General features: G+C 54.3%; 4 protein-coding genes across 5 annotated transcripts; all 4 read right to left on the bottom strand.

Annotated features, from left to right (window-relative positions):
- Positions 1-2,913: 2,913 nt before the first annotated feature.
- Positions 2,914-5,389, bottom strand: LOC116794273 (protocadherin beta-15-like). The gene has a single exon (XM_032702818.1). The coding sequence runs from the start codon at positions 5,353-5,355 to the stop codon at positions 2,914-2,916; it is 2,442 nt and encodes an 813-aa protein (XP_032558709.1). The 5' UTR covers positions 5,356-5,389.
- Positions 5,390-6,724: 1,335 nt separating this feature from the next.
- On the bottom strand, positions 6,725-23,537 carry LOC116794270 (protocadherin beta-15-like). Of its 2 annotated transcripts, XR_004359742.1 has the most exons (3): positions 20,965-23,537; positions 13,427-14,219; positions 6,725-6,738 (listed from the first exon to the last, which is right to left on the bottom strand). XR_004359742.1 is itself a non-coding variant. In XM_032702816.1 (2 exons), exon 1 carries the CDS (start codon positions 23,410-23,412, stop codon positions 20,971-20,973), a length of 2,442 nt encoding a protein of 813 aa, XP_032558707.1. In that variant the 5' UTR covers positions 23,413-23,537; the 3' UTR covers positions 8,423-8,579; positions 20,926-20,970. The 2 variants fall into 2 exon arrangements, 1 of the variants encoding a protein (XP_032558707.1); XM_032702816.1 differs by lacking the exons at positions 6,725-6,738; positions 13,427-14,219 and adding an exon at positions 8,423-8,579 and having other exon boundaries at positions 20,926-23,537.
- Positions 9,399-12,384, bottom strand: LOC116794271 (protocadherin beta-15-like). The gene has a single exon (XM_032702817.1). It carries the CDS (start codon positions 12,014-12,016, stop codon positions 9,575-9,577), a length of 2,442 nt encoding a protein of 813 aa, XP_032558708.1. The 5' UTR covers positions 12,017-12,384; the 3' UTR covers positions 9,399-9,574.
- On the bottom strand, positions 15,624-18,596 carry LOC116794268 (protocadherin beta-15-like). The gene has a single exon (XM_032702814.1). The coding sequence runs from the start codon at positions 18,246-18,248 to the stop codon at positions 15,807-15,809; it is 2,442 nt and encodes an 813-aa protein (XP_032558705.1). The 5' UTR covers positions 18,249-18,596; the 3' UTR covers positions 15,624-15,806.
- Positions 23,538-23,620: the final 83 nt, after the last annotated feature.

The raw sequence follows: 23,620 nt of genomic DNA on the forward strand, positions 1-23,620 counted from the left end.
ATTCCACCGAATCCAAGAACAACGAGGAGATCAAAGTCCTTTTCACAGGCTCATCTTGATTGTACCTTCAGAAAATGCTCTTTGAGGGACATTTGGAGTTTTCATGCAATGCACCCAAACACAATGAACAGGTTTTCACAACTCGGTGCAGTTGTAGTCTATCCCAACACCGTTTGTGCTGCTGTACTGCCAGGAGACAGAACACCCAATCCCCTCTTATGGTCAAAAATATAGATCTTATTGTGTATTTTGCTGCTCTTCTCTGACACAAAGAACATGAGAGCTCTGTACTCAAAGGGTCAAGATACCCTCCTTGCCCGCTGAGCTGGAATTGCCTGCTTTGCAATGGCTGAATGGCAGGAATTCCCTGATTCAGAGGGCAACACCAGTGAAGATTAGGAAACACACAGTGGCTGTATTGACTGACATAGTGACAAGAAATCAAAGTCTACAGAGCCCATATATATCAGACAGAGACATCTGGAACTCAGGAAGGAAAGACCTTGGTGCTCACATGACATTGTGACACAGCACTCACAATTTAATTACTTTCCTGAGCTGGGCAAAGGTCATGGTGAATTTCAGAGAGGATGAGGTTTGTCTGTCTCATTTTCTGTGCCATCCTGTTACAGAACAGAATTAAAGGTCCACTGTCTTGCCTGACAGCAAGAGAGACAAGAGCTTAGATGGGAGAGCCATTCTTAAAGGCTCTCAGAAATGGCCTTAATAGACCTGAAATATATGAATGTTTGAGTGAAAGAGCTCTGGTCCCTTCATTCTGTTTTCTTCTTGGGTTTTAGTGGAACAAAAGCATTCCCTGATTTACAGTTTCCCAGAATGTGGTTATGCCAATTGCAAATACAGATTTCCTCTGCAGGAACCATTCCAACAGGCTGGTAACTCAGAGAGGGACAATCAGAACTCAGAAAAGAAAGAGCCCTGTGCTCACACAACATTGTGACACTGCATTCACAACTTTCCTGAGCTGTGAAAAGGTCTTGATGCACTTCAGCAAGGATGAGATTTGTGTGCCCAACTGTGCCATTCTGTTACAGAAGAGTCTACAGTCTTATCTGACAGCAAGAGAGACAAGAGCTTAGCTGGGAGAGCTAACCCCATTCTTAAAGCCTGTCAGAAATGGCTGAAGGAGGTCTGAAACCTGCTACTGTCTGAGTGAAAGACCTTTGGTTCCATTTATTCTGTTTGCTTCTTGTTTTTTAGTGGAACACAAGCATTCACTAACTTACAGTTTCCCAGAATTTGGTTAGGGCAATTGTGAATACAGATTTCCTCTGCAGGAACCATTGCCACAGGCTGCAGCCTTCATCCCTTCCTATCACAAGGCTTGAAACCTCTGCCTGTGCAAACCCCGTGCTAGTTAAGGGAAAGTCTGTTGAACTGTTCTGCAGAGACAGACCCAGCATCGTTTGGTGTCACGTCCTCTGTGGGGACAGGAACAGAAGGGAAAACCTGTAACTGCACGGGCACGACATTCAACCCTCTATCATCAGCATCACCACGCTCTAGACACATAGGGACCCACCCAACATCACCTCAATAAATGGACAAAACGAGAAAAAACCTCCCACACATCTGAAAAACCTTGAGAGACCTTTCCTGAATGAATGATTCTACAGAAGATTCTTCCATACAAGGAATTAAGGTACTCTCTTTATTGCACAATTACACATTATTACAATTTTTACACTCAGGAGTATCCCAGTTCAGAATGTTGCAGTTTAAAACTTCAGCACAACACAGACAGATGAGGCTTTCTGGATATTCCGTGCATCACATACATTATTAAAGGTATCAGTTACTATAGATGGGGTGACAGTCCTTCTTAAAAGGAACAGGCAAAAAAAATGCTCAAGCTCAGTTCAGAAAGTACAAGGAAAAAGGGTCTAAAGGAGAATGCAAATGCTCAAACACAAACCCAGAAAGTTATGCCGGGAGAGCTTCCCAGTTCAGTTCTGCTGAATTCAGGAACAAGATCAAACTCAAAGTCCCTTTCACAAGCTCATCTTAATTCAGAAAATGCTCTTTGAGGGACAGGTGGACTATTCATGCAATGCACCCAAAGACAATGAACAGGTTTTCACATCTCTGTACAGTTACAGTCTACCCGTTTGTGCCGATGTATTGCAAGTAGATAGAACACCCAATCCCCTCTTATGGGCCAAAGTATAGATCCTATTGTGCATTTTGCTGCTCTGTGACACAAAGAAGATAAGACTGCTGTACTCAAAGGGTCAAAATACCCTCCTTGCCTGCTGAGCTGGAACTGCCTGCTTTGCAATGGCTGAATGGCAGGAATTCCCTGATTCACCGGGCAGCACCAGTGAAGATTAGGAAACAAACAGTGGCTGTGTTGACTGGCATAGTGACAAGAAATCAAAGCCTACAGAGCCCATATATTGCAGACAAAGACATCTGGAAGGCAGGAAAGAAAGACCTTGGTGCTCACATGGCATTGTGACACAGCAATCACTATTTAATTTCTTTCCTAAGCCGGGAAAAGGTCACTGTGAATTTCAGCAAGGATGAGGTTTGTCTGTCCCATTTTCTGTGCCATACTGTTACAGAACAGAATTAAGGGTCCATTGTCTTGTCTGACAGCAAGAGAGACAAGAGCTTAGCTGGGGGAGCTAACAGCATTCTTAAAACCTCTCAGGAATGGCCTTAACAGACTTGAAACATATGAATGTTTGAGTGAAAGAGCTCTGGTACCTTTCATTCAGTTTCCTTGTTGGTTTTTAGTGGAACACAAGCATTCCCTGACATAAAATTTTCCAGAATTTTGTTATGGCAATTGCAAATACAGATTTCCTCTGCAGGAATCGTTCCCACAGGTTCCGGCCTGAATCCTTTCCTACCATGACACATGAAGCCTCTACCTGTGCAAACCCCGTGCTAGTTAAAGGACAGACGGTTGAACTGTTCTGCAGAGACAGTCCCAGCATCGTCCGGTGTCACGTCCTCTGCGGGGACAGGGACACAAGGGAAAACCTGTTCCTCACTGGGGCCCCCGGCCACGGCACAGGGCTGTGGTGTCAGGCTGGGCACGAAGGGCTTGAGGAACTTGAACTCACTGTTGGCCGAGCCCGTGGTGAGGCTGATCTCGTAGCAGTAGGGGTGGGGCAGGGTCCCTGCAGCAGCTGCCTCGGCCAGGCCGCTGGGCAAGTTGTCGGCCCCGTAAAGCACGTGGCCAGCCTTCAGCTCCTTTCTCTTGCACAGCCCGCGAGCCACGAAGGCTGCCGTGGAGCCGAGGAAGAGCAGGGAGACGAAGAGCAAGGCGAGGATCAAGTAGGTGGTGAGGGAGCCGGGCTGGTCGTCGGTGGCCGGGCTGCTGTGCGGTTGGCGCAGGTCGGAGAAGTCCTTGAGCAGGAGTGCGCTGAGAGCGGCGGTGGCTGAGAGGGGTGGGCGGCCGTTGTCTCGCACCAGGACGACGAGCTTGTGCTTGACGCTGTCTCTGTCTGTCAGCGGCCTCCTGAGCCTGACCTCGCCGCTTTGGGCAGCCACGGCAAAGAGCCCGGGGTCGGTGGCCCTGAGCAGGTGGTAGGAGAGCCACGAGTTCTGCCCCGAGTCGGCATCGACGGCCACCACTTTGGAGACGAGGTAGCCCGCCTCAGCCGACACGGGCACCAGCTCGCTGGAGGCCGGGCCGCTGTCGTGCGCCGGGTACAGCACGAGCGGGGCGTTGTCGTTCTCGTCCAGCACCAGCAGGCGGACGGTGACGTTGGCTCGCAGGGGAGGAGAGCCCGCGTCAGAGGCGCTCACCACCACCTCGCTCTGCCTCAGCTGCTCGTAGTCCAGGCCTCGCAGCACAAACACCTGCCCGTTCTCCGAGTTCACCGACAGGCACGAGCACCAAGGCCGCTCCGCCGCTTGCCCCGCTGACAGCGAATAGCTCACCTTGGCGTTGAGCCCCACGTCGGCATCTGCAGCGCTCACGGCTCCGACCAGCACGCCGGGGACATTGTTCTCCCGCACGTACATGGTGTACGAGGTCTGGCTGAAGACAGGGGCGTTGTCGTTGACGTCCGAGATGGCCACGGTGAAGGTGTGGCTGCTCGTCAGAGGAGGGGAGCCCGCGTCTGCCGCTGTCACCGTCAGCATGTACTGAGCCGTCTCCTCGCGGTCCAGGGCACTCACGGTCACCAGCTCGTAGTAATTCTTGTAGGCTGGGCGCAGGGAGAAGACGAGCTGATCGTCCAGGGCACACGAGACCTTGCCGTTGGCCCCGGCATCGCGGTCCCGGACAGTGAAGAGGGCAACGACCGTGCCGGGCGCTGAGTTCTCGGGGAGGGGACTGCTGAAGGAACTGACCTCCAGCTCCGGGGCGTTGTCATTCACATCCAACACCTGCACCAACACCTTGCAGATTGCTGAGAGTCCACTCCCATCAGCGGCACTCACACTGAGTTCGTGAGTCTGTGCTGCCTCAAAGTCCAGAGGCTTTGTGAGTTTGATTTCACCTGTTATGGGATCGATCTCAAATGCTGAGTCACTCTGACCCACTTCTTCGCTGAACTGGTAGGAGATGTCCCCATTAATTCCTTCATCCCGATCTGTTGCCAACACGCTCAGAACCACAGAACCCGTTGATGCGTTTTCTAAAACCTTCCCTATGTACTCCTCCTGTGTGAAGATTGGAGGATTGTCATTGACATCTAGGACGACAATATGGACTTGGGTGGACCCAGTCCTGGGTGGAGATCCTCCATCCACAGCAATGAGACGGAAATCCATCTCTGCCTGCTCCTCTCTGTCTAGAGGCTTTTCCAAGACCAGTTCGATAGATTTCTTGCCTGCAAACCGACTCTCATAGGAGACGCTAAAGTACTCGTTCTCGGGAGCGATGCTGTATGCCTGGATACTGTTGCTGCCAATATCAAAGTCCCGAGCCCCCTGCAGAGGGAAACGAGAGCCTGGGTCGCTCGTTTCCAGGATCTTTAAAATGACTCGTTCAGCAGGGAAAACGGGCGAATGGTCATTGATGTCTTGCAGGGTCACCTCGACCCGAAAGAACTGCAGCGGGTCGGCCAGCAGCAGCTCGAAGGCGAGCGTGCAGGTGTGGGACTGGGCGCACAGCTGCTCCCGGTCGAGCCTGTCGGCCACGACGAGGCGGCCGCTGTCGCGGTCGAGGCGAAAGTGCTGCCGGCCGTCCTCGGGCAGCAGGCGGGCGCGGCGAGCCGAGAGCTGCGCCGGCGGCAGCGCCGCGTCCTGCGCCAGGTTGCCGACCAGGGAGCCGCTGTCCGCCTCCTCGGCCACGGAGTAGCGGATGGGCTGCGAGCGAGCGAGCGGCACGGACAGCAAAGCACACACACAAAGCACTTGCCTTGCCATCGCCATGGCCCTCCTCCGCCGGCGGCGGCGGCGGCGGTGTCCGATCTCCTTCTCGCGGATCTCTCGCGTAGTCCCCGTTGAAAGCGGCAGCGGTCAATCGGGTGCCTTCCTTCCCTGTCAGGGGGTCGGTTCCGCAGCCCGGAGTGCGGGCGCGGTGTCCCAGGCTCGGCTGGCAGAGCCAGCGGTCGCTGCCGCAGGCGCTGCCCGCTCCGCCCGGCTCGGCTGTTGTGAGCTGGGCTGGGCTTGGCTGTGCTGAGCTGGGCTGGGTCGGGCTCGGCGGCGCCTTAGCCGAGACCACCACCCAGCGGTGCGCGCTGGGACTGCGCCCGCCGCCGCCCGCTGCCCGCGCTGCCGCTCGGCCCGGCCCACGGACACGCGCGCACACGCGCGGTGCCGCCGCTCGCCCGCGGCTGAGCCCGGGGCAGGACGCGCGGACATGGAAGCGGGGATGGAAGTGCCGGCAAGGGGCCGGATGAGCCATGAGGGGCCGCTGCTTCAGTACGATAAGACGGGGAGCAACGGAACGTCCCCCTCGTCTGTCCCTGTTCCCCGCTGCCCACGGCCCGCGGGAAACCACGAGACCTCAGCACCCGACACGCGTGTCAACCCTTCCGAGAAACGCGGCAGTAAAAGGCGCACAAGGCGTTTCCCACCGCAGCGTGAGGCAGAGGCTGAGCCCGGAAAGACTGAGCCGCCTTCCCCGAATAGACAAACTCGCCCGGAGCCTCTGCAGTGGCAGCGCAGCGGTAACTGAACCGAACGCTCTATCGCCTGCATCTCCAAACTCAAGGCTTGTACCTCACTGAAAGGACATATTGAGGCAAAAAATCCTAGACTTTTGAAAAAACTTGACAGAGCTTTCCCTGAAAGAACTCTCTCCCCACAAGGAATTAAGGTACCCTCTTTATTTCACTCTTACACATTATGTCAGTTTTTACACTCAGGGTTATCCCAGTTTACAATGGTACAGTTTATAACTTCAGCACAACACAGTGTGAGGCTTTCTGGATATTCCATTCCTCACAGACATCATTCAAAAAATGAGTTACTAGAGATGGTGTGACAGTCCTTTTTAAAATGAATAGGCAAGTAAATGCTCAAACATAGTTCAGAGAGTAGAAGGGAAAAGGTCAAGAGAGAATGCAAATGTACTCATACAAAACAGGAAAGTTATGAGGGGATAGTTTTCCACTTCATTAAGAAGCCTCCGGATTCAGAAACAAGACTGAGGGGAAAAAATTCAATGTCTTTTCCACCAGTTCATTTTGATTCTGCCTTCAGAAAATGTTCTTTGAAGCACATCTGGAGTTTTCATGCAATGCACCTCAAACACAACAAATATGTTTTCACAACTCTGTACAGTTACAGTCTGTGACAACACTGTTTGTGCTGCTGTGTTGCAAGGAGATAGAACACCCAACCCCTCCTATAGGACAAAGGAAGACCTTATTGTGCATTTTGCTGCTCTACTCTGCAACATAGAACATGAGACTGATGTAGTGAAAGGGTCAAAATACCCTCCTTGCCTGCTGGATTGGAGTGGCCTGCATAGCAATGGCAGAATGGGAGTAAATCCCTAATTCATCAGGCAGCACTAGTGATGCTCCAAATGGCCACGGCAGACCTCGATGATCAGGAGGGTATCTACATTCGATACCGTACTGATGGAAGCCTTTTCCACCTGAGGTGACTGAAGGCCCACACCAAGACCTGAAACCATCTTGTCTGGGAGCTGCTCTCTGCTGATGACGCCGCCCTTGTTGCCCACACAGAAGCAGCTCTGCAGCATTTAACATCCTGCTTTGCAGATGCTGCTGAGCTCTTTGGGCTGGAACTCAGGTTAAAGAAAACAGAAGTTCTCTATCAAGTGGCACCTCAGGAAGTCTTCCATCATCCCCACATCACCATTGGTGAATCAGAGCTCAAATCAGTCCAGCAGTTTAATTACCCAGGCAGCCTCATCTCCTCGGATGGTGAGATTGACGGGGAGATGGACAACAGGTTAGCAAAGGCATACAGTGCTTTTGGAAAACTTCATAAGAGTTTGGTGAAAAAAACACTTGAAGAAAAGTACCAAGATCAGTGTTTACAGAGCCATTGTGCTGTCTACTCTCTTATATGGATCTGAATCATGGGTCATCTACCACCACCACCTGCGACTCCTCGAACGCTTCCATCAACGCTGCCTCCGTACAATCCTAAACATCCACTGGTCAGATTATGGGACCAATCCATCTGTTCTAGAACAAGCAGCAGTCACAAGCATTGAGGCCATGTTGCTGAGAACACAGCTGTGCTGGGCAGGGCACGTCTCCAGGATGAAGGACCAACCACCCCCTCCCTAAGATCTTGCTCTATGGTGAACTTGCCACGGGCTGCTGCATGACAGGAGCCCCGAAGAAAAGACACAAGGACTCTCTGAAACAACATCTCAGCCTTGGCCATATTGATCACCATAACAGGTCTACTCTGGCCTCCAATCAGGAGGTCTGGAGACACTCCATCTATAACACTGCTGATGCTTTTGAGAACGCAGCAGGATCACCCTTGACGAGAAAAGACAACACAGAAAGAATCGTGCCTTGCAGAACGTATCTCCTAAGGAGTCTTTCTGCTGTGCCTTTTGCAACTGGACATGTCTATCTCATATTGGCCTTTTCAGCCACCAGCACACTTGCAACAAACGTGGGTAGAGCCCCTCCCAAATCTTCGTTCCCAAAGCCCGGTCATGATGATTACTAGTGATGCATAAACAGACATAGTGACAAGAAACCAAAGGACACAGGGCCCACACATCTCATCCAGACACATCCAGAACCCAGGAAAGAAAGAGTGCTCTGCTTACACAACACTATGACAATACTCACAACATCCTAATTTTTCTGAGTGGGGAAAAGGTCTTTGTGCATTCCAGCAAGGATGAGATTTCCCTGCCCAACTGTGCCATTCCCTTACACAACAGAATAAAAGGTCTAGTGTTTTGCATGACAGCAAGAGAGACAAGATCTCTGGGACTGCTAATCCCATTCCTAAAGTCTGTCAGAAATGGCTGAATCAGGACTGAAACCTTACTACTCTCTGAGTGAAAGAGCTTTGGTCCCTTTATCCTCTTTGCTTCTTGGTTGGAACACAAGCATTCCCTGACCTAGAGTTTCTGGAAATTGGTTATGCCAAGTGAAAATACAGAGTTACTCTGCAGAAACCATTGCCACAGGCTGCAGCCTGCATCCCTTTCTACCACAAGCCATGAAACCTCTGCCTCTGCCAACCCCGTGCTAGTTAGCTTTCCACTCCATTAAGAAGCCTCCGGCTTCAGGAACAACACTGAGGAGACAAACTCAATGTCCTTACCACCAGTTCCTTTTGATTCTGCCTTCAGAAAATGTTCTTTGAAGCACATGTGGAGTTTTCCTGCAATGCACCTCAAACACAACAAATATGTTTTCACAACTCTGTACAGTTACAGTCTGTGACAACACTCTTTGTGCTGCTCTATTGCAAGGAGACAGAACACCCAACCCCTCCTATAGGGCAAAGGAAGACTTTATTGTGCATTTTGCTGCTCTACTCTGCAATAGAGAAGATGAGACCGATGTACTGAAAGGGTCAAAATACCCTCTTTGACTGCTGGGTTGGGATGGCCTGCATAGCAATGGCAGAATGGGAGCAAATCCCTAGTTCATCAGGCAGCACTAGTGATGCACAGACAGACATAATGACAAGAGAGCAAAGGACACAGGGCCCACACATCTCATCCAGACACATCCAGAACCCAGGAAAGAACGTGCTGTGCTTACACAACACTATGACATTATTCACAACATCTTAATTATCCAAGCTGGGAAAAGATCTTTGTGCATTTCAGCCAGGATGAGATTTCTCTGCCCAACTGTGCCATTCTGTTACAGAAGGGAATAAACGGTCAACTGTCTTGTGTGAAAGCAAGAAGGGCAAGATTTCCTCTGAGACTGCTAACCCCATTCTTAAAGCCTGTCAGAAATGGTTGAATCGGGTTTGAAACCTACTGCTGAGTTAATGAGCTTTGGGACCACTTATTCTGTTCCTTTTTTGGTTTTTACTGGAACACAAGCATCCCCTGGCTAAAAATTTCTAGTAACTGGTTATGCCAATTGCAGATTTATTTTGGAGGAACCATTGCCACAGGCTGCAGTCTGCATCCCTTCCTACCACAAGGCATGAAGCCTCTGGAAGTGCTGACCCCGTGCTAGTTAAAGGACAGACGGTTGAACTGTTCTGCAGAGGCAGTCCCAGCATCGTCCGGTGTCACGTCCTCTGTGGGGACAGGGACACAAGGGAAAACCTGTTCCTCACTGGGGCCCCCGGCCATGGCACAGGGCTGTGGTGTCAGGCTGGGCACGAAGGGCTTGAGGAACTTGAAGTCGCTGTTGGCCGAGCCCGTGGTGAGGCTGATCTCGTAGCAGTAGGGGTGGGGCAGGGTCCCTGCAGCAGCTGCCTCGGCCAGGCCGCTGGGCAAGTTGTTGGCCCCGTAAAGCACGTGGCCAGCCTTCAGCTCCTTTCTCTTGCACAGCCCGCGAGCCACGAAGGCTGCCGTGGAGCCGAGGAAGAGCAGGGAGACGAAGAGCAAGGCGAGGATCAAGTAGGTGGTGAGGGAGCCGGGCTGGTCGTCGGTGGCCGGGCTGCTGTGCGGTTGGCGCAGGTCGGAGAAGTCCTTGAGCAGGAGTGCGCTGAGAGCGGCGGTGGCTGAGAGGGGTGGGCGGCCGTTGTCTCGCACCAGGACGACGAGCTTGTGCTTGACGCTGTCTCTGTCTGTCAGCGGCCTCCTGAGCCTGACCTCGCCGCTTTGGGCGGCCACGGCAAAGAGCCCGGGGTCGGTGGCCCTGAGCAGGTGGTAGGAGAGCCACGAGTTCTGCCCCGAGTCGGCATCGACGGCCACCACTTTGGAGACGAGGTAGCCCGCCTCAGCCGACACGGGCACCAGCTCGCTGGAGGCCGGGCCGCTGTCGTGCGCCGGGTACAGCACGAGCGGGGCGTTGTCGTTCTCGTCCAGCACCAGCAGGCGGACGGTGACGTTGGCTCGCAGGGGAGGAGAGCCCGCGTCAGAGGCGCTCACCACCACCTCGCTCTGCCTCAGCTGCTCGTAGTCCAGGCCTCGCAGCACAAACACCTGCCCGTTCTCCGAGTTCACCGACAGGCACGAGCACCGAGGCCGCTCCGCCGCTTGCCCCGCTGACAGCGAATAGCTCACCTTGGCGTTGAGCCCCACGTCGGCATCTGCAGCGCTCACGGCTCCGACCAGCACGCCGGGGACATTGTTCTCCCGCACGTACATGGTGTACGAGGTCTGGCTGAAGACGGGGGCGTTGTCATTGACGTCCGAGATGGCCACGGTGAAGGTGTGGCTGCTCGTCAGAGGAGGGGAGCCCGCGTCTGCCGCTGTCACCGTCAGCATGTACTGAGCCGTCTCCTCGCGGTCCAGGGCACTCACGGTCACCAGCTCGTAGTAATTCTTGTAGGCTGGGCGCAGGGAGAAGACGAGCTGATCGTCCAGGGCACACGAGACCTTGCCGTTGGCCCCGGCATCGCGGTCCCGGACAGTGAAGAGGGCAACGACCGTGCCGGGCGCTGAGTTCTCGGGGAGGGGACTGCTGAAGGAGCTGACCTCCAGCTCCGGGGCATTGTCATTCACATCCAACACCTGCACCAACACCTTGCAGATTGCTGAGAGGCCCCCACCATCTGTGGCCCTCACACTGAGTTCGTGAGTCTCTGCTGTCTCAAAGTCCAGAGGCTTTGTGAGTTTGATTTCACCCGTTATGGGATCAATCTCAAATGCTGATTCACTCTGGCTGACTGCTTCGCTGAACTGATAGGAGATGTCTCCATTAATTCCTGAATCCCGATCTGCTGCCAACACAGTGAAAACCACGGAGCCCTTTGGTGCATTTTCAAAAACCTGCACGTCATACACCTCCTGTGTGAAGACGGGAGCATTGTCATTGACATCTAGAACTGTAATATGAATTTGTGTGGTCCCACTCCTGGGTGGAGAGCCCCCATCCACAGCAATGAGACTGAAATCCATCTCTGCCTGCTCCTCTCTGTCTAGAGGATTTTCCAATACAAGTTCAACATATTTCTTGCCCCTAATCCGACTCCCATAGGAGACGCTAAAATACTCGTTCTCGGGAGAGATGCTGTATGCCTGAACGCTGTTGCTGCCAATATCAAGGTCCCGAGCAACCTCCAGAGGGAAACGAGACCCTGGGTCGCTCGTTTCCAGGATCTTCAAAGTGACTCGTTCAGCAGGGAAAACGGGCGAATGGTCATTGATGTCTTGCAGGGCCACCTCGACCCGAAAGAACTGCAGCGGGTCGGCCAGCAGCAGCTCGAAGGCGAGCGTGCAGGTGTGGGACTGGGCGCACAGCTGCTCCCGGTCGAGCCTGTCGGCCACGACGAGGCGGCCGCTGTCGCGGTCGAGGCGAAAGTGCTGCCGGCCGTCCTCGGGCAGCAGGCGGGCGCGGCGAGCCGAGAGCTGCGCCGGCGGCAGCGCCGCGTCCTGCGCCAGGTTGCCGACCAGGGAGCCGCTGTCCGCCTCCTCGGCCACGGAGTAGCGGATGGGCTGCGAGCGAGCGAGCGGCACGGACAGCAAAGCACACACACAAAGCACTTGCCTTGCCATCGCCATGGCCCTCCTCCGGCGGCGGCGGCGGCGGCGGTGTCCGATCTCCTTCTCGCGGATCTCTCGCGTAGTCCCCGCAGAAAGCGGCAGCGGTCGGGTTCCCTTCTTTCTCCCTCTCTATTCCGGTCGGTTCCGCAGCCCGGAGTGCGGGCGCGGTGTCCCAGGATCGGCTGGCAGAGCCAGCGGTCGCTGCCGCAGGCGCTGCCCGCTCCGCCCGGCTCGGCTGTTGTGAGCTGGGCTGGGCTTGGCTGTGCTGAGCTGGGCTGGGTCGGGCTCGGCGGCGCCTTAGCCGAGACCACCACCCAGCGGTGCGCGCTGGGACTGCGCCCGCCGCCGCCCGCTGCCCGCGCTGCCGCTCGGCCCGGCCCACGGACACGCGCGCACACGCGCGGTGCCGCCGCTCGCCCGCGGCTGCGCCCGGGGCAGGACCTGCGCACATCTAACTGGAGATTGATGTACCCCGGGATGATCGGGATGAGCAATGAAGGAAAGTCACTTGACTCCGAGCGCACGGACAGCGCCACAATCTGTCCCGCTTCTGTCCGCCCTACCCGGTGCCCACAGTCCTCCGGAAACCATGAGTCTCTGCTCCTGGCCGAAGAGTCCGCGCCCTTCGAGAAACGCAGCGGGAAAAGCAGCACAAGGCGTTTCCCACCGCAGTGTGAGGCAGAGGCTGAGGCCTGAAAGACTGAGCTGCCTTCCCCAAACAGACAAACCGGCCCGAAGCCTCCGTAGTGGCAGCGCAGCGGTAACAGCACGGGCTCGGCACTGAACCCTCTATCGGCTGCATCTCCAAGCTCTAGATACATATGCTCTCACCCAACATCATCTCAAGAAATGGACAAAACGAGAAAAGAACTCCCACAATTTCAGAAAACCTTGACAGACCTTTCCCAAATGAACGATTCTACAAAAGATTCTTCCACACAAGGAATTAGGGTATTCTCTTTATTTCACTCTTACGTATTATTTCAATATTTACACTCAGGGGTATCCCAGTTTAGAATGTTACAATTTAGAACTTCAGCACAACACAGACAGTGTGAGGCTTTCTGAATATTCTGTGCATCACATACGTTAGTAAAGGTATCAGTTACTATACATGGGGTGACAGTCCTTCTTAAAAGGAACAGGCAAAAAATGCTCAAGCCCAGTTCAGGGAATACAAGGAAAAGGGGCAAAAAGGAGAATGCAAATGCCCTAACACAAACCCAGAAAGCCATGCTGGGAGAGCTTCCCAGTTCAATTCTGCTGAATCCAGGAACAGCAATGCGGAGATCAAACTCAAAGTCCTTTTCACAAGCTCATCTTGATTGTACCTTCAGAAAATGCTCTTTGTAGGACATTTGGATTTTTCATGCAATGCACCCAAAGACAATAAACAGGTTTTCACAAGTTGGTACAGTTGTAATCTACCCCAACACTGTGCTGCTGTATTGCAAGGAGACAGAACACCCAATCCCCTCTTATTGGCCAAAGTATAGATCTTACTGTGCATTTTGCTGCTCTTCTCTGACATAAAGAACATGAATCCTCTGTACTCAAAGGGTCAAAATACCCTCCTTGCCTGCTGAGCTGGAATTACCTGCTTTGCAAAGGCTGAGTGACAGGAATTACCTCATTCACTGGGCAACACCAGTGAACATTAGGAAAAACACAGTGGTTGTATTGACTGACACAGTGTGAAAAAAGAGAAGTGCACAGAGCCCACAGATTCAGACAGAGACATTCAGAACGCAGGAAAGAAAGAGCTTGGTGCTCACATGGGGTTGTGACACAGCACTCACAATTTCCTTACTCTTCTGAGCTGGGGAAAGGCCTTTGTGCATTTCAACAAGGATGAGGTTTGTCTGTCTCATTTTCTGTGCCATACTGTTACAGAACAGAATTAAAGGTCCACTTTCTTGTCTGACAGCAAGAGAGACAAGAGCTTAGCTGAGAGAGCTAACAGGATACTTAAAGCCTCTCAGGAATGGCCTTAACAGACCTGAAATATATGAATAATTGAGTGAAAGAGATTATGTTCCCTTTATTCCGTTTGCTTGTTGGTTTCCAGGGGAATGCAATCATATTCTGACTTAAAATTTTCCAGAATGTGGTTAACCCAATTGAAAATACAGATTTCCTCTGCAGGAACCATTCCCACAGGCTGCAGCCTGAATCCCTTTCTACCACGAGGCATGAAGCCTCTGCCTATGCTGACCCCGTGCTAGTTAAAGGACAGACGGTTGAACTGCTCTGCAGAGACAGTCCCAGCATCGTGCGGTGTCACGTCCTCTGTGGGGACAGGGACACAAGGGAAAACCTGTTCCTCACTGGGGCCCCCGGCCACGGCACAGGGCTGTGGTGTCAGGGCATGGGCACGGCACTGAACACTCTATTGCCTGTATCTCCAAACTCAAGACATGTACCCCCCAAACATTACGTCACTGGAAGGACACACTGAGAAAAAAACTCCTAGACTTTTGAAAAAACTTGGCAGAGCTTTCCCAGAAAGAACTTCTCTACAAAGACTTCTCTCTCCGTGCCAGGAATTAAGGTACTCTCTTTATTTCACTTTTACACATTATGTCAGTTTTTACACTCAGGGATATCCCAGTTTAGAATGTTACAATTTAAAACTTCAGCACAACACAGACAGTGTGAGGCTTTCTGAATATTCCGTGCATCACACACATTATTAAAGGTATCAATGACTACAGATGGTGTGACAATCCCTCTTAAAAGGAACAGGCAAAAAAGTGTTCAAACTCAGTTCAGGGAGTACAAAGAAAAAGGGCCAAAAAGGAGAATGCAAAGGCTCTAACACAAACCCAGAAAGTTATGCTGGGACAGCTTCCCAGTTCAATTCCGCTGAATTCAGGAAGAACAATGAGAAGACCAAACTCAAAGTCCTTTTCACAAGCTCATCTTGATTCAGAAAATGCTCTTGGAGGGACACGACGAGTTTTCATGCAATGCACCCAAAGACAATGAACAGGTTTTCATATCTCTGTACAGATACAGTCTACCTCAACACCGTTTGTGCTGCTGTACCGCAAGCAGATAGAACACCCAATCCCCTCTTACCGGCCAAAATATAGATCTTATTGTGCATGTTGTTGCTCTTCTCTGACACAAAGAAGATGAACCTGCTGTACTCAAAGGATCAAAATACCCTCCTTGCCTGCTGAGCTGGAATTGCCTGCTTTGCAATGGCTGAATGGCAGGAATTCCCTGATTCAGCGGGCAACAACAGTGAAGATTAAGAAACACACAGTGGCTGTGTTGACTGACTTAGTGACAAGAAAGGGAAGTGCACAGAGCCCACAGATGTCAGACAGAGACATCCAAAATCCAGCAAACAAAAAGCTTGATGCTCACATGGCACTCACAGTTTTCTTACTTTCCTGAGCTGGGAAAAGGTCGTCATGAATTTCAGAAAGGATTAGATTTGTCTGTCTCATTTTCTGTGCCACACTCTTACAGAAAAGAATTAAATGTCCACTGCCCTGTCTGACAGCAAGAGAGACAAGATCTTCTCTAGGACTGCTAATCCCATTCTGAAAGCCTCTCAGAAATGGTTGAAAAAGTTCTGAAATCTACTACTGTCTAAATGAAAGAGTTTATGTTCCATTTTTCTTGTTTCCTTGTTTGTTTTTAGGGGAAGGCAATCATATTCTGACTTCCAATTTTCTGGAATGTAGTTATGCCAATTGCAAATACAGATTTACTCTGGAGGAACCATTCCCACAGGGTGCAGCCTGCATCCCATCCTACCAGGACACATGAAGCCTCTGGCTGTGCTGACCCTGTGCTAGTTAAAGGACAGACGGTTGAACTGTTCTGCAGAGACAGTCCCAGCATCGTGCGGTGTCACGTCCTCTGTGGGGACAGGGACACAAGGGAAAACCTGTTCCTCACTGGGGCCCCCGGCCATGGCACAGGGCTGTGGTGTCAGGCTGGGCACGAAGGGCTTGAGGAACTTGAAGTCGCTGTTGGCCGAGCCCGTGGTGAGGCTGATCTCGTAGCAGTAGGGGTGGGGCAGGGTCCCTGCAGCAGCTGCCTCGGCCAGGCCGCTGGGCAAGTTGTCGGCCCCGTAAAGCACGTGGCCAGCCTTCAGCTCCTTTCTCTTGCACAGCCCGCGAGCCACGAAGGCTGCCGTGGAGCCGAGGAAGAGCAGGGAGACGAAGAGCAAGGCGAGGATCAAGTAGGTGGTGAGGGAGCCGGGCTGGTCGTCGGTGGCCGGGCTGCTGTGCGGTTGGCGCAGGTCGGAGAAGTCCTTGAGCAGGAGTGCGCTGAGAGCGGCGGTGGCTGAGAGGGGTGGGCGGCCGTTGTCTCGCACCAGGACGACGAGCTTGTGCTTGACGCTGTCTCTGTCTGTCAGCGGCCTCCTGAGCCTGACCTCGCCGCTTTGGGCGGCCACGGCAAAGAGCCCGGGGTCGGTGGCCCTGAGCAGGTGGTAGGAGAGCCACGAGTTCTGCCCCGAGTCGGCATCGACGGCCACCACTTTGGAGACGAGGTAGCCCGCCTCAGCCGACACGGGCACCAGCTCGCTGGAGGCCGGGCCGCTGTCGTGCGCCGGGTACAGCACGAGCGGGGCGTTGTCGTTCTCGTCCAGCACCAGCAGGCGGACGGTGACGTTGGCTCGCAGGGGAGGAGAGCCCGCGTCAGAGGCGCTCACCACCACCTCGCTCTGCCTCAGCTGCTCGTAGTCCAGGCCTCGCAGCACAAACACCTGCCCGTTCTCCGAGTTCACCGACAGGCACGAGCACCGAGGCCGCTCCGCCGCTTGCCCCGCTGACAGCGAATAGCTCACCTTGGCGTTGAGCCCCACGTCGGCATCTGCAGCGCTCACGGCTCCGACCAGCACGCCGGGGACATTGTTCTCCCGCACGTACATGGTGTACGAGGTCTGGCTGAAGACAGGGGCGTTGTCATTGACGTCCGAGATGGCCACGGTGAAGGTGTGGCTGCTCGTCAGAGGAGGGGAGCCCGCGTCTGCCGCTGTCACCGTCAGCATGTACTGAGCCGTCTCCTCGCGGTCCAGGGCACTCACGGTCACCAGCTCGTAGTAATTCTTGTAGGCTGGGCGCAGGGAGAAGACGAGCTGATCGTCCAGGGCACACGAGACCTTGCCGTTGGCCCCGGCATCGCGGTCCCGGACAGTGAAGAGGGCAACGACCGTACCGGGCGCTGAGTTCTCGGGGAGGGGACTGCTGAAGGAGCTGACCTCCAGCTCCGGGGCATTGTCATTCACATCCAACACCTGCACCAACACCTTGCAGATTGCTGAGAGGCCCCCACCATCTGTGGCCCTCACACTGAGTTCATGATGCTCTGCTGCCTCAAAGTCCAAAGGCTTTCTGAGTTTGATTTCACCCGTTATGTGATCAATCTCAAATGCTGATTCACTCTGGCTGACCGCTTGGCTGAACTGATAGGAGATATCTCCATTTGTTCCTTCATCCTGATCAGTTGCCAACACAGTCAGAACGACAGAGCCCTTTGGTGCATTTTCCAAAACCTGCCCAACGTACATCTTCTGTGTGAAGACTGGGGAGTTGTCATTTACATCTAGAATTATAATGTGAATTTGGGTGGTCCCACTCCTGGCAGGAGAACCCCCATCCACGGCAATGAGACTGAAATGCATCTCTGCCTGCTCCTCTCTGTCCAGCGGCTTTTCCAAAACAAGTTCAACGTATTTGCCGTCCTCACTCTGGCTGTCAAAGGAGACACTAAAGTACCCATTCTCGGGAGCAATGCTGTATGCCTGGATGCTGTTGCTGCCAATATCAAGATCCCGAGCAAGCTCCAGGGGGAAACGAGAGCCTGGATCAGTCTTTTCGGGAATCTTAAAAGTGACTCGTTCAGTAGGGAAAACAGGTGAATGGTCATTGATGTCGTGCAGGGTCACCTCGACCCGAAAGAACTGCAGCGGGTCGGCCAGCAGCAGCTCGAAGGCGAGCGTGCAGGTGTGGGACTGGGCGCACAGCTGCTCCCGGTCGAGCCTGTCGGCCACGACGAGGCGGCCGCTGTCGCGGTCGAGGCGAAAGTGCTGCCGGCCGTCCTCGGGCAGCAGGCGGGCGCGGCGAGCCGAGAGCTGCGCCGGCGGCAGCGCCGCGTCCTGCGCCAGGTTGCCGACCAGGGAGCCGCTGTCCGCCTCCTCGGCCACGGAGTAGCGGATGGGCTGCGAGCGAGCGAGCGGCACGGACAGCAAAGCACACACACAAAGCACTTGCCTTGCCATCGCCATGGCCCTCCTCCGCCGGCGGCGGCGGCGGCGGTGTCCGATCTCCTTCTCGCGGATCTCTCGCGTAGTCCCCGCCGAAAGCGGCAGCGGTCAATCGGGTGCCTTCCTTCCCTGTCAGTGGGTCGGTTCCGCAGCCCGGAGTGCGGGCGCGGTGTCCCAGGCTCGGCTGGCAGAGCCAGCGGTCGCTGCCGCAGGCGCTGCCCGCTCCGCCCGGCTCGGCTGTTGTGAGCTGGGCTGGGCTTGGCTGTGCTGAGCTGGGCTGGGTCGGGCTCGGCGGCGCCTTAGCCGAGACCACCACCCAGCGGTGCGCGCTGGGACTGCGCCCGCCGCCGCCCGCTGCCCGCGCTGCCGCTCGGCCCGGCCCACGGACGCGCGCGCACACGCGCGGTGCCGCCGCTCGCCCGCGGCTGAGCCCGGGGCAGGACGCGCGGACATCAACTCGGGGATAAAAATGCCCAGGAGGATCGGGGTGAGCCCTGTGGGAATGCCACTTGACTCCGAGCGCACGGACAGCGCCGGAACCTGCCCCGTTTCTCCGCGCTCCCCGCTGCCCACAGTCCTCAGGAAACCGTGAGTCTCTGCTCCTGGCAGGAGAGTCCGCGCCCTTCGAGAAACGCACCTGTAAAAGCCGCACAAGGCGTTTCCCACCTCAGCGTGAGGCAGAGGCTGAGCCCGAAAAGACTGAGCTGCCTTCCCCGAACAGACAAACCTGCCCGGAGCCTCCGCAGTGGCAGCACAGCGGTAACAGCACGGGCACGGCATTGAACACTCTACCATCAGCATCGCCATGCTCTAGATACACATGGACCCACCCAACATTACCTCAAGAAATGGACAAAACGAGAAAAAAATCTCCCAGACTCTTGATAAAACCTTGACAGAGCTTTCCCGAATGAATGATTCTACACAAGATTCTTCCACACAAGGAATTAAGGTACTTTCTTTATTTCACTCTTACACATTATTTTAGTTGTTACACTCAGCTGTATCCTAGTTTAGAACGTTACAATTTAAAACTTCAGCACAACACAGACAGTGGGAGGCTTTCTGAATATTCCGTGCATCACACACATTATTAAAGGTATCAGTTACTATAGATAGAGTGGCAGTCCTTCTTAAAAGGAGCAGGTAAAAAAGTGCTCCAACTCAGTTCAGGGAGTACAAGGAGAAAGGGCCTAAAGGAGAACACAAATCCTCTAACAAAACCCCAGAAAGTTATACTGGGACAGCTTCCAAGTTCAATTTTGCTGAATTCAGGAACATCAATGAGAAGACCAAAATCAAAGTCCTTTTCACAAACTCATCTTAATTCAGAAAATGCTCTTTGAAGGACACATGGAGTATTCATGCAATGCACCCAAAAACAGGAACAGGTTTTAACACCTCTGTACAGTTACAGTCTACCCCAACGCCATTTCTGCTGCTGTACTGCAAGGAGATAGAACACCCAATCCCCTCTTATCGGCCAAAATATAGATCTTATTGGGCGTTTTGCTGCTCTTCTCTGACACATAAAAGATGAGTGAGACCTCTGTACTCAAAGGATCAAAATACCCTCCTTACCTTTTGAGCTGGAATTGCCTGCTTTGCAATGGCTGAATGGCAGGAATTCCCTGATTCACCGGGCAACACCAGTGAAGATTAGGAAACACACAGGGGCTGTGTTGACTGGCATAGTGAAAAGAAATCAAAGCCCACAGAGCCCATATATGTCAGACAGAAACATCCAGAACCCTTGAAAGGAAGAGCTTGGTGCTCACATGCAACTTGACACAGCAACGACAACTTCCTTATTTTCCTGAGCTGGGCAAAGATCATTGTGAGTTTCAGAGAGGATGAGGTTTGTCTGTCTCATTTTCTGTTCCATACTGCTATAGAACAGAATTAAAGGTCCCCAGTCTTGTCTGACAGCAGGAGAGAAAAGAGCTTAGCTGGGACTGCTAACCCCATTCTTAAAGCCTCGCAGAAATGGCCTTAACAGACTTGAAACACATGAATGTCTGAGTGAAAGAGCTCTGGCCCCCTTCATTCTGTTTCTTTCTTGGGTTTTAGTGGAACACAAGCATTCTCTGACTTATAATTTCCCGGAATTTGGTTATGCCAGTTGCAAATACAGATTTGCTCTGGAGGAACCATTCCCACAGGCTGGTATCTCAGACAGAGACATTCATAACTGAGGAAAGAAAGAGCCCTGTGCTGACAAGACAGTGTGACACTGCATTCACAACTTTTCTGAGCGGGGAAAAGGTCTTGATGCACTTCAGCAAGGATGAGATTTGTGTGCCCAACTGTGCCATTCTGTTACAGAAGAGTCCACGGTCTTATCTGACAGCAAGAGAGACAAGAGCTTAGCTGGGAGTGGTAACCCCATTCTTAAAGCCTGTCAGAAATGGCTGAATGAGGTCTGAAACCTACTACTGTCAGAGTGAAAGAGCTTTGGTACCCTTTACTCTGTTTGCTTCTTGGTTTTTAGTATAACATAAGCATTCCCTCACTTACAGTTTTTGGAAATTGGTTATGCCAATTGGGTGTACAGATTTACGTTGGAGGAACCATTGCCACAGGCTGCAGCCTGCATCCCCTCCTACCACAAGACACAATTCCTGGAGAATTGCTGGAGCCAATTACAAATACAGATTTACCTTGAAGGAACCATTCCCACAGGCTACAGTCTTCATCCCTTCCTACCACAAGGCATGAAGCCTCTACCTGTGCCAACCCCATGCTAGTTAAAGGAAAGACGGTTGAACTGTTCTGCAGAGACAGACCCAGCATCGTCCGGTGTCACGTCCTCTGTGGGAACAGGGACACAAGGGAAAACCTGTTCCTCACTGGGGCCCCCGGCCACGGCACAGGGCTGTGGTGTCAGGCTGGGTACGAAGGGTTTGAGGAACTTGAAGTCGCTGTTGGCCGAGCCCGTGGTGAGGCTGATCTCGTAGCAGTAGGGGTGGGGCAGGGTCCCTGCAGCAGCTGCCTCGGCCAGGCCGCTGGGCAAGTTGTCGGCCCCGTAAAGCACGTGGCCAGCCTTCAGCTCCTTTCTCTTGCACAGCCTGCGAGCCACGAAGGCTGCCGTGGAGCCGAGGAAGAGCAGGGAGACGAAGAGCAAGGCGAGGATCAAGTAGGTGGTGAGGGAGCCGGGCTGGTCGTCGGTGGCCGGGCTGCTGTGCGGTTGGCGCAGGTCGGAGAAGTCCTTGAGCAGGAGTGCGCTGAGAGCGGCGGTGGCTGAGAGGGGTGGGCGGCCGTTGTCTCGCACCAGGACGACGAGCTTGTGCTTGACGCTGTCTCTGTCTGTCAGCGGCCTCCTGAGCCTGACCTCGCCGCTTTGGGCGGCCACGGCAAAGAGCCCGGGGTCGGTGGCCCTGAGCAGGTGGTAGGAGAGCCACGAGTTCTGTCCCGAGTCGGCATCGACGGCCACCACTTTGGAGACGAGGTAGCCCGCCTCAGCCGACACGGGCACCAGCTCGCTGGAGGCCGGGCCGCTGTCGTGCGCCGGGTACAGCACGAGCGGGGCGTTGTCGTTCTCGTCCAGCACCAGCAGGCGGACGGTGACGTTGGCTCGCAGGGGAGGAGAGCCCGCGTCAGAGGCGCTCACCACCACCTCGCTCTGCCTCAGCTGCTCGTAGTCCAGGCCTCGCAGCACAAACACCTGCCCGTTCTCCGAGTTCACCGACAGGCACGAGCACCGAGGCCGCTCCGCCGCTTGCCCCGCTGACAGCGAATAGCTCACCTTGGCGTTGAGCCCCACGTCGGCATCTGCAGCGCTCACGGCTCCGACCAGCACGCCGGGGACATTGTTCTCCCGCACGTACATGGTGTACGAGGTCTGGCTGAAGACAGGGGCGTTGTCATTGACGTCCGAGATGGCCACGGTGAAGGTGTGGCTGCTCGTCAGAGGAGGGGAGCCCGCGTCTGCCGCTGTCACCGTCAGCATGTACTGAGCCGTCTCCTCGCGGTCCAGGGCACTCACGGTCACCAGCTCGTAGTAATTCTTGTAGGCTGGGCGCAGGGAGAAGACGAGCTGATCGTCCAGGGCACACGAGACCTTGCCGTTGGCCCCGGCATCGCGGTCCCGGACAGTGAAGAGGGCAACGACCGTGCCGGGCGCTGAGTTCTCGGGGAGGGGACTGCTGAAGGAACTGACCTCCAGCTCCGGGGCGTTGTCATTCACATCCAACACCTGCACCAACACCCTGCAGATTGCTGAAAGTCCCCCTCCATCTGTGGCCCTCACACTGAGTTCGTGAGTCTCTGCTGCCTCGAAGTCCAGTGGCTTTGTGAGTTTAATTTCACCTGTTATGGGATCAATCTCAAATGCTGAGTCCCTTTGGCTGACTACTTCGCTGAACTGATAGGAGATGTCTCCATTAACTCCAACATCTCGATCAGTTGCCAGCACAGTCAGAACCACAGAGCCTTTTGGTGCATTTTCCAAAACCTGCACATCATACACCTCCTGTGTGAAGACGGGAGCATTGTCATTGGCATCCAGAATTACAATGTGAATTTGGGTGGTCCCACTTCTGGGAGGAGAGCCCCCATCCACAGCAATGAGACTGAAATGCATCTCTGCCTGCTCCTCTCTGTCTAGAGGATTTTCCAATACAAGTTCAACAGACTTCTTGCCCCTAATCAGGCTCCCATAGGAGACACTAAAGTACTGGTTCTCGGGAGAGATGTTGTATGCCTGAATACTGTTGCTGCCAATATCAAGGTCCCAAGCCCTCTCCAGAGGGAAACGAGAACCAGGCTCGCTCGTTTCGGGGATCTTAAAAGTGACTCGTTCAGCAGGGAAAACGGGCGAATGGTCATTGATGTCTTGCAGGGCCACCTCGACCCGAAAGAACTGCAGCGGGTCGGCCAGCAGCAGCTCGAAGGCGAGCGTGCAGGTGTGGGACTGGGCGCACAGCTGCTCCCGGTCGAGCCTGTCGGCCACGACGAGGCGGCCGCTGTCGCGGTCGAGGCGAAAGTGCTGCCGGCCGTCCTCGGGCAGCAGGCGGGCGCGGCGAGCCGAGAGCTGCGCCGGCGGCAGCGCCGCGTCCTGCGCCAGGTTGCCGACCAGGGAGCCGCTGTCCGCCTCCTCGGCCACGGAGTAGCGGATGGGCTGCGAGCGAGCGAGCGGCACGGACAGCAAAGCACACACACAAAGCACTTGCCTTGCCATCGCCATGGCCCTCCTCCGGCGGCGGCGGCGGCGGCGGTGTCCGATCTCCTTCTCGCGGATCTCTCGCGTAGTCCCCGCCGAAAGCGGCAGCGGTCGGGTTCCCTTCTTTCTCCCTCTCTATTCCGGTCGGTTCCGCAGCCCGGAGTGCGGGCGCGGTGTCCCAGGCTCGGCTGGCAGAGCCAGCGGTCGCTGCCGCAGGCGCTGCCCGCTCCGC

This window comes from Chiroxiphia lanceolata, chromosome 15, assembly GCF_009829145.1.
Source record: "Chiroxiphia lanceolata isolate bChiLan1 chromosome 15, bChiLan1.pri, whole genome shotgun sequence".
NCBI classification, from domain to species: Eukaryota; Metazoa; Chordata; class Aves; order Passeriformes; family Pipridae; genus Chiroxiphia; species Chiroxiphia lanceolata.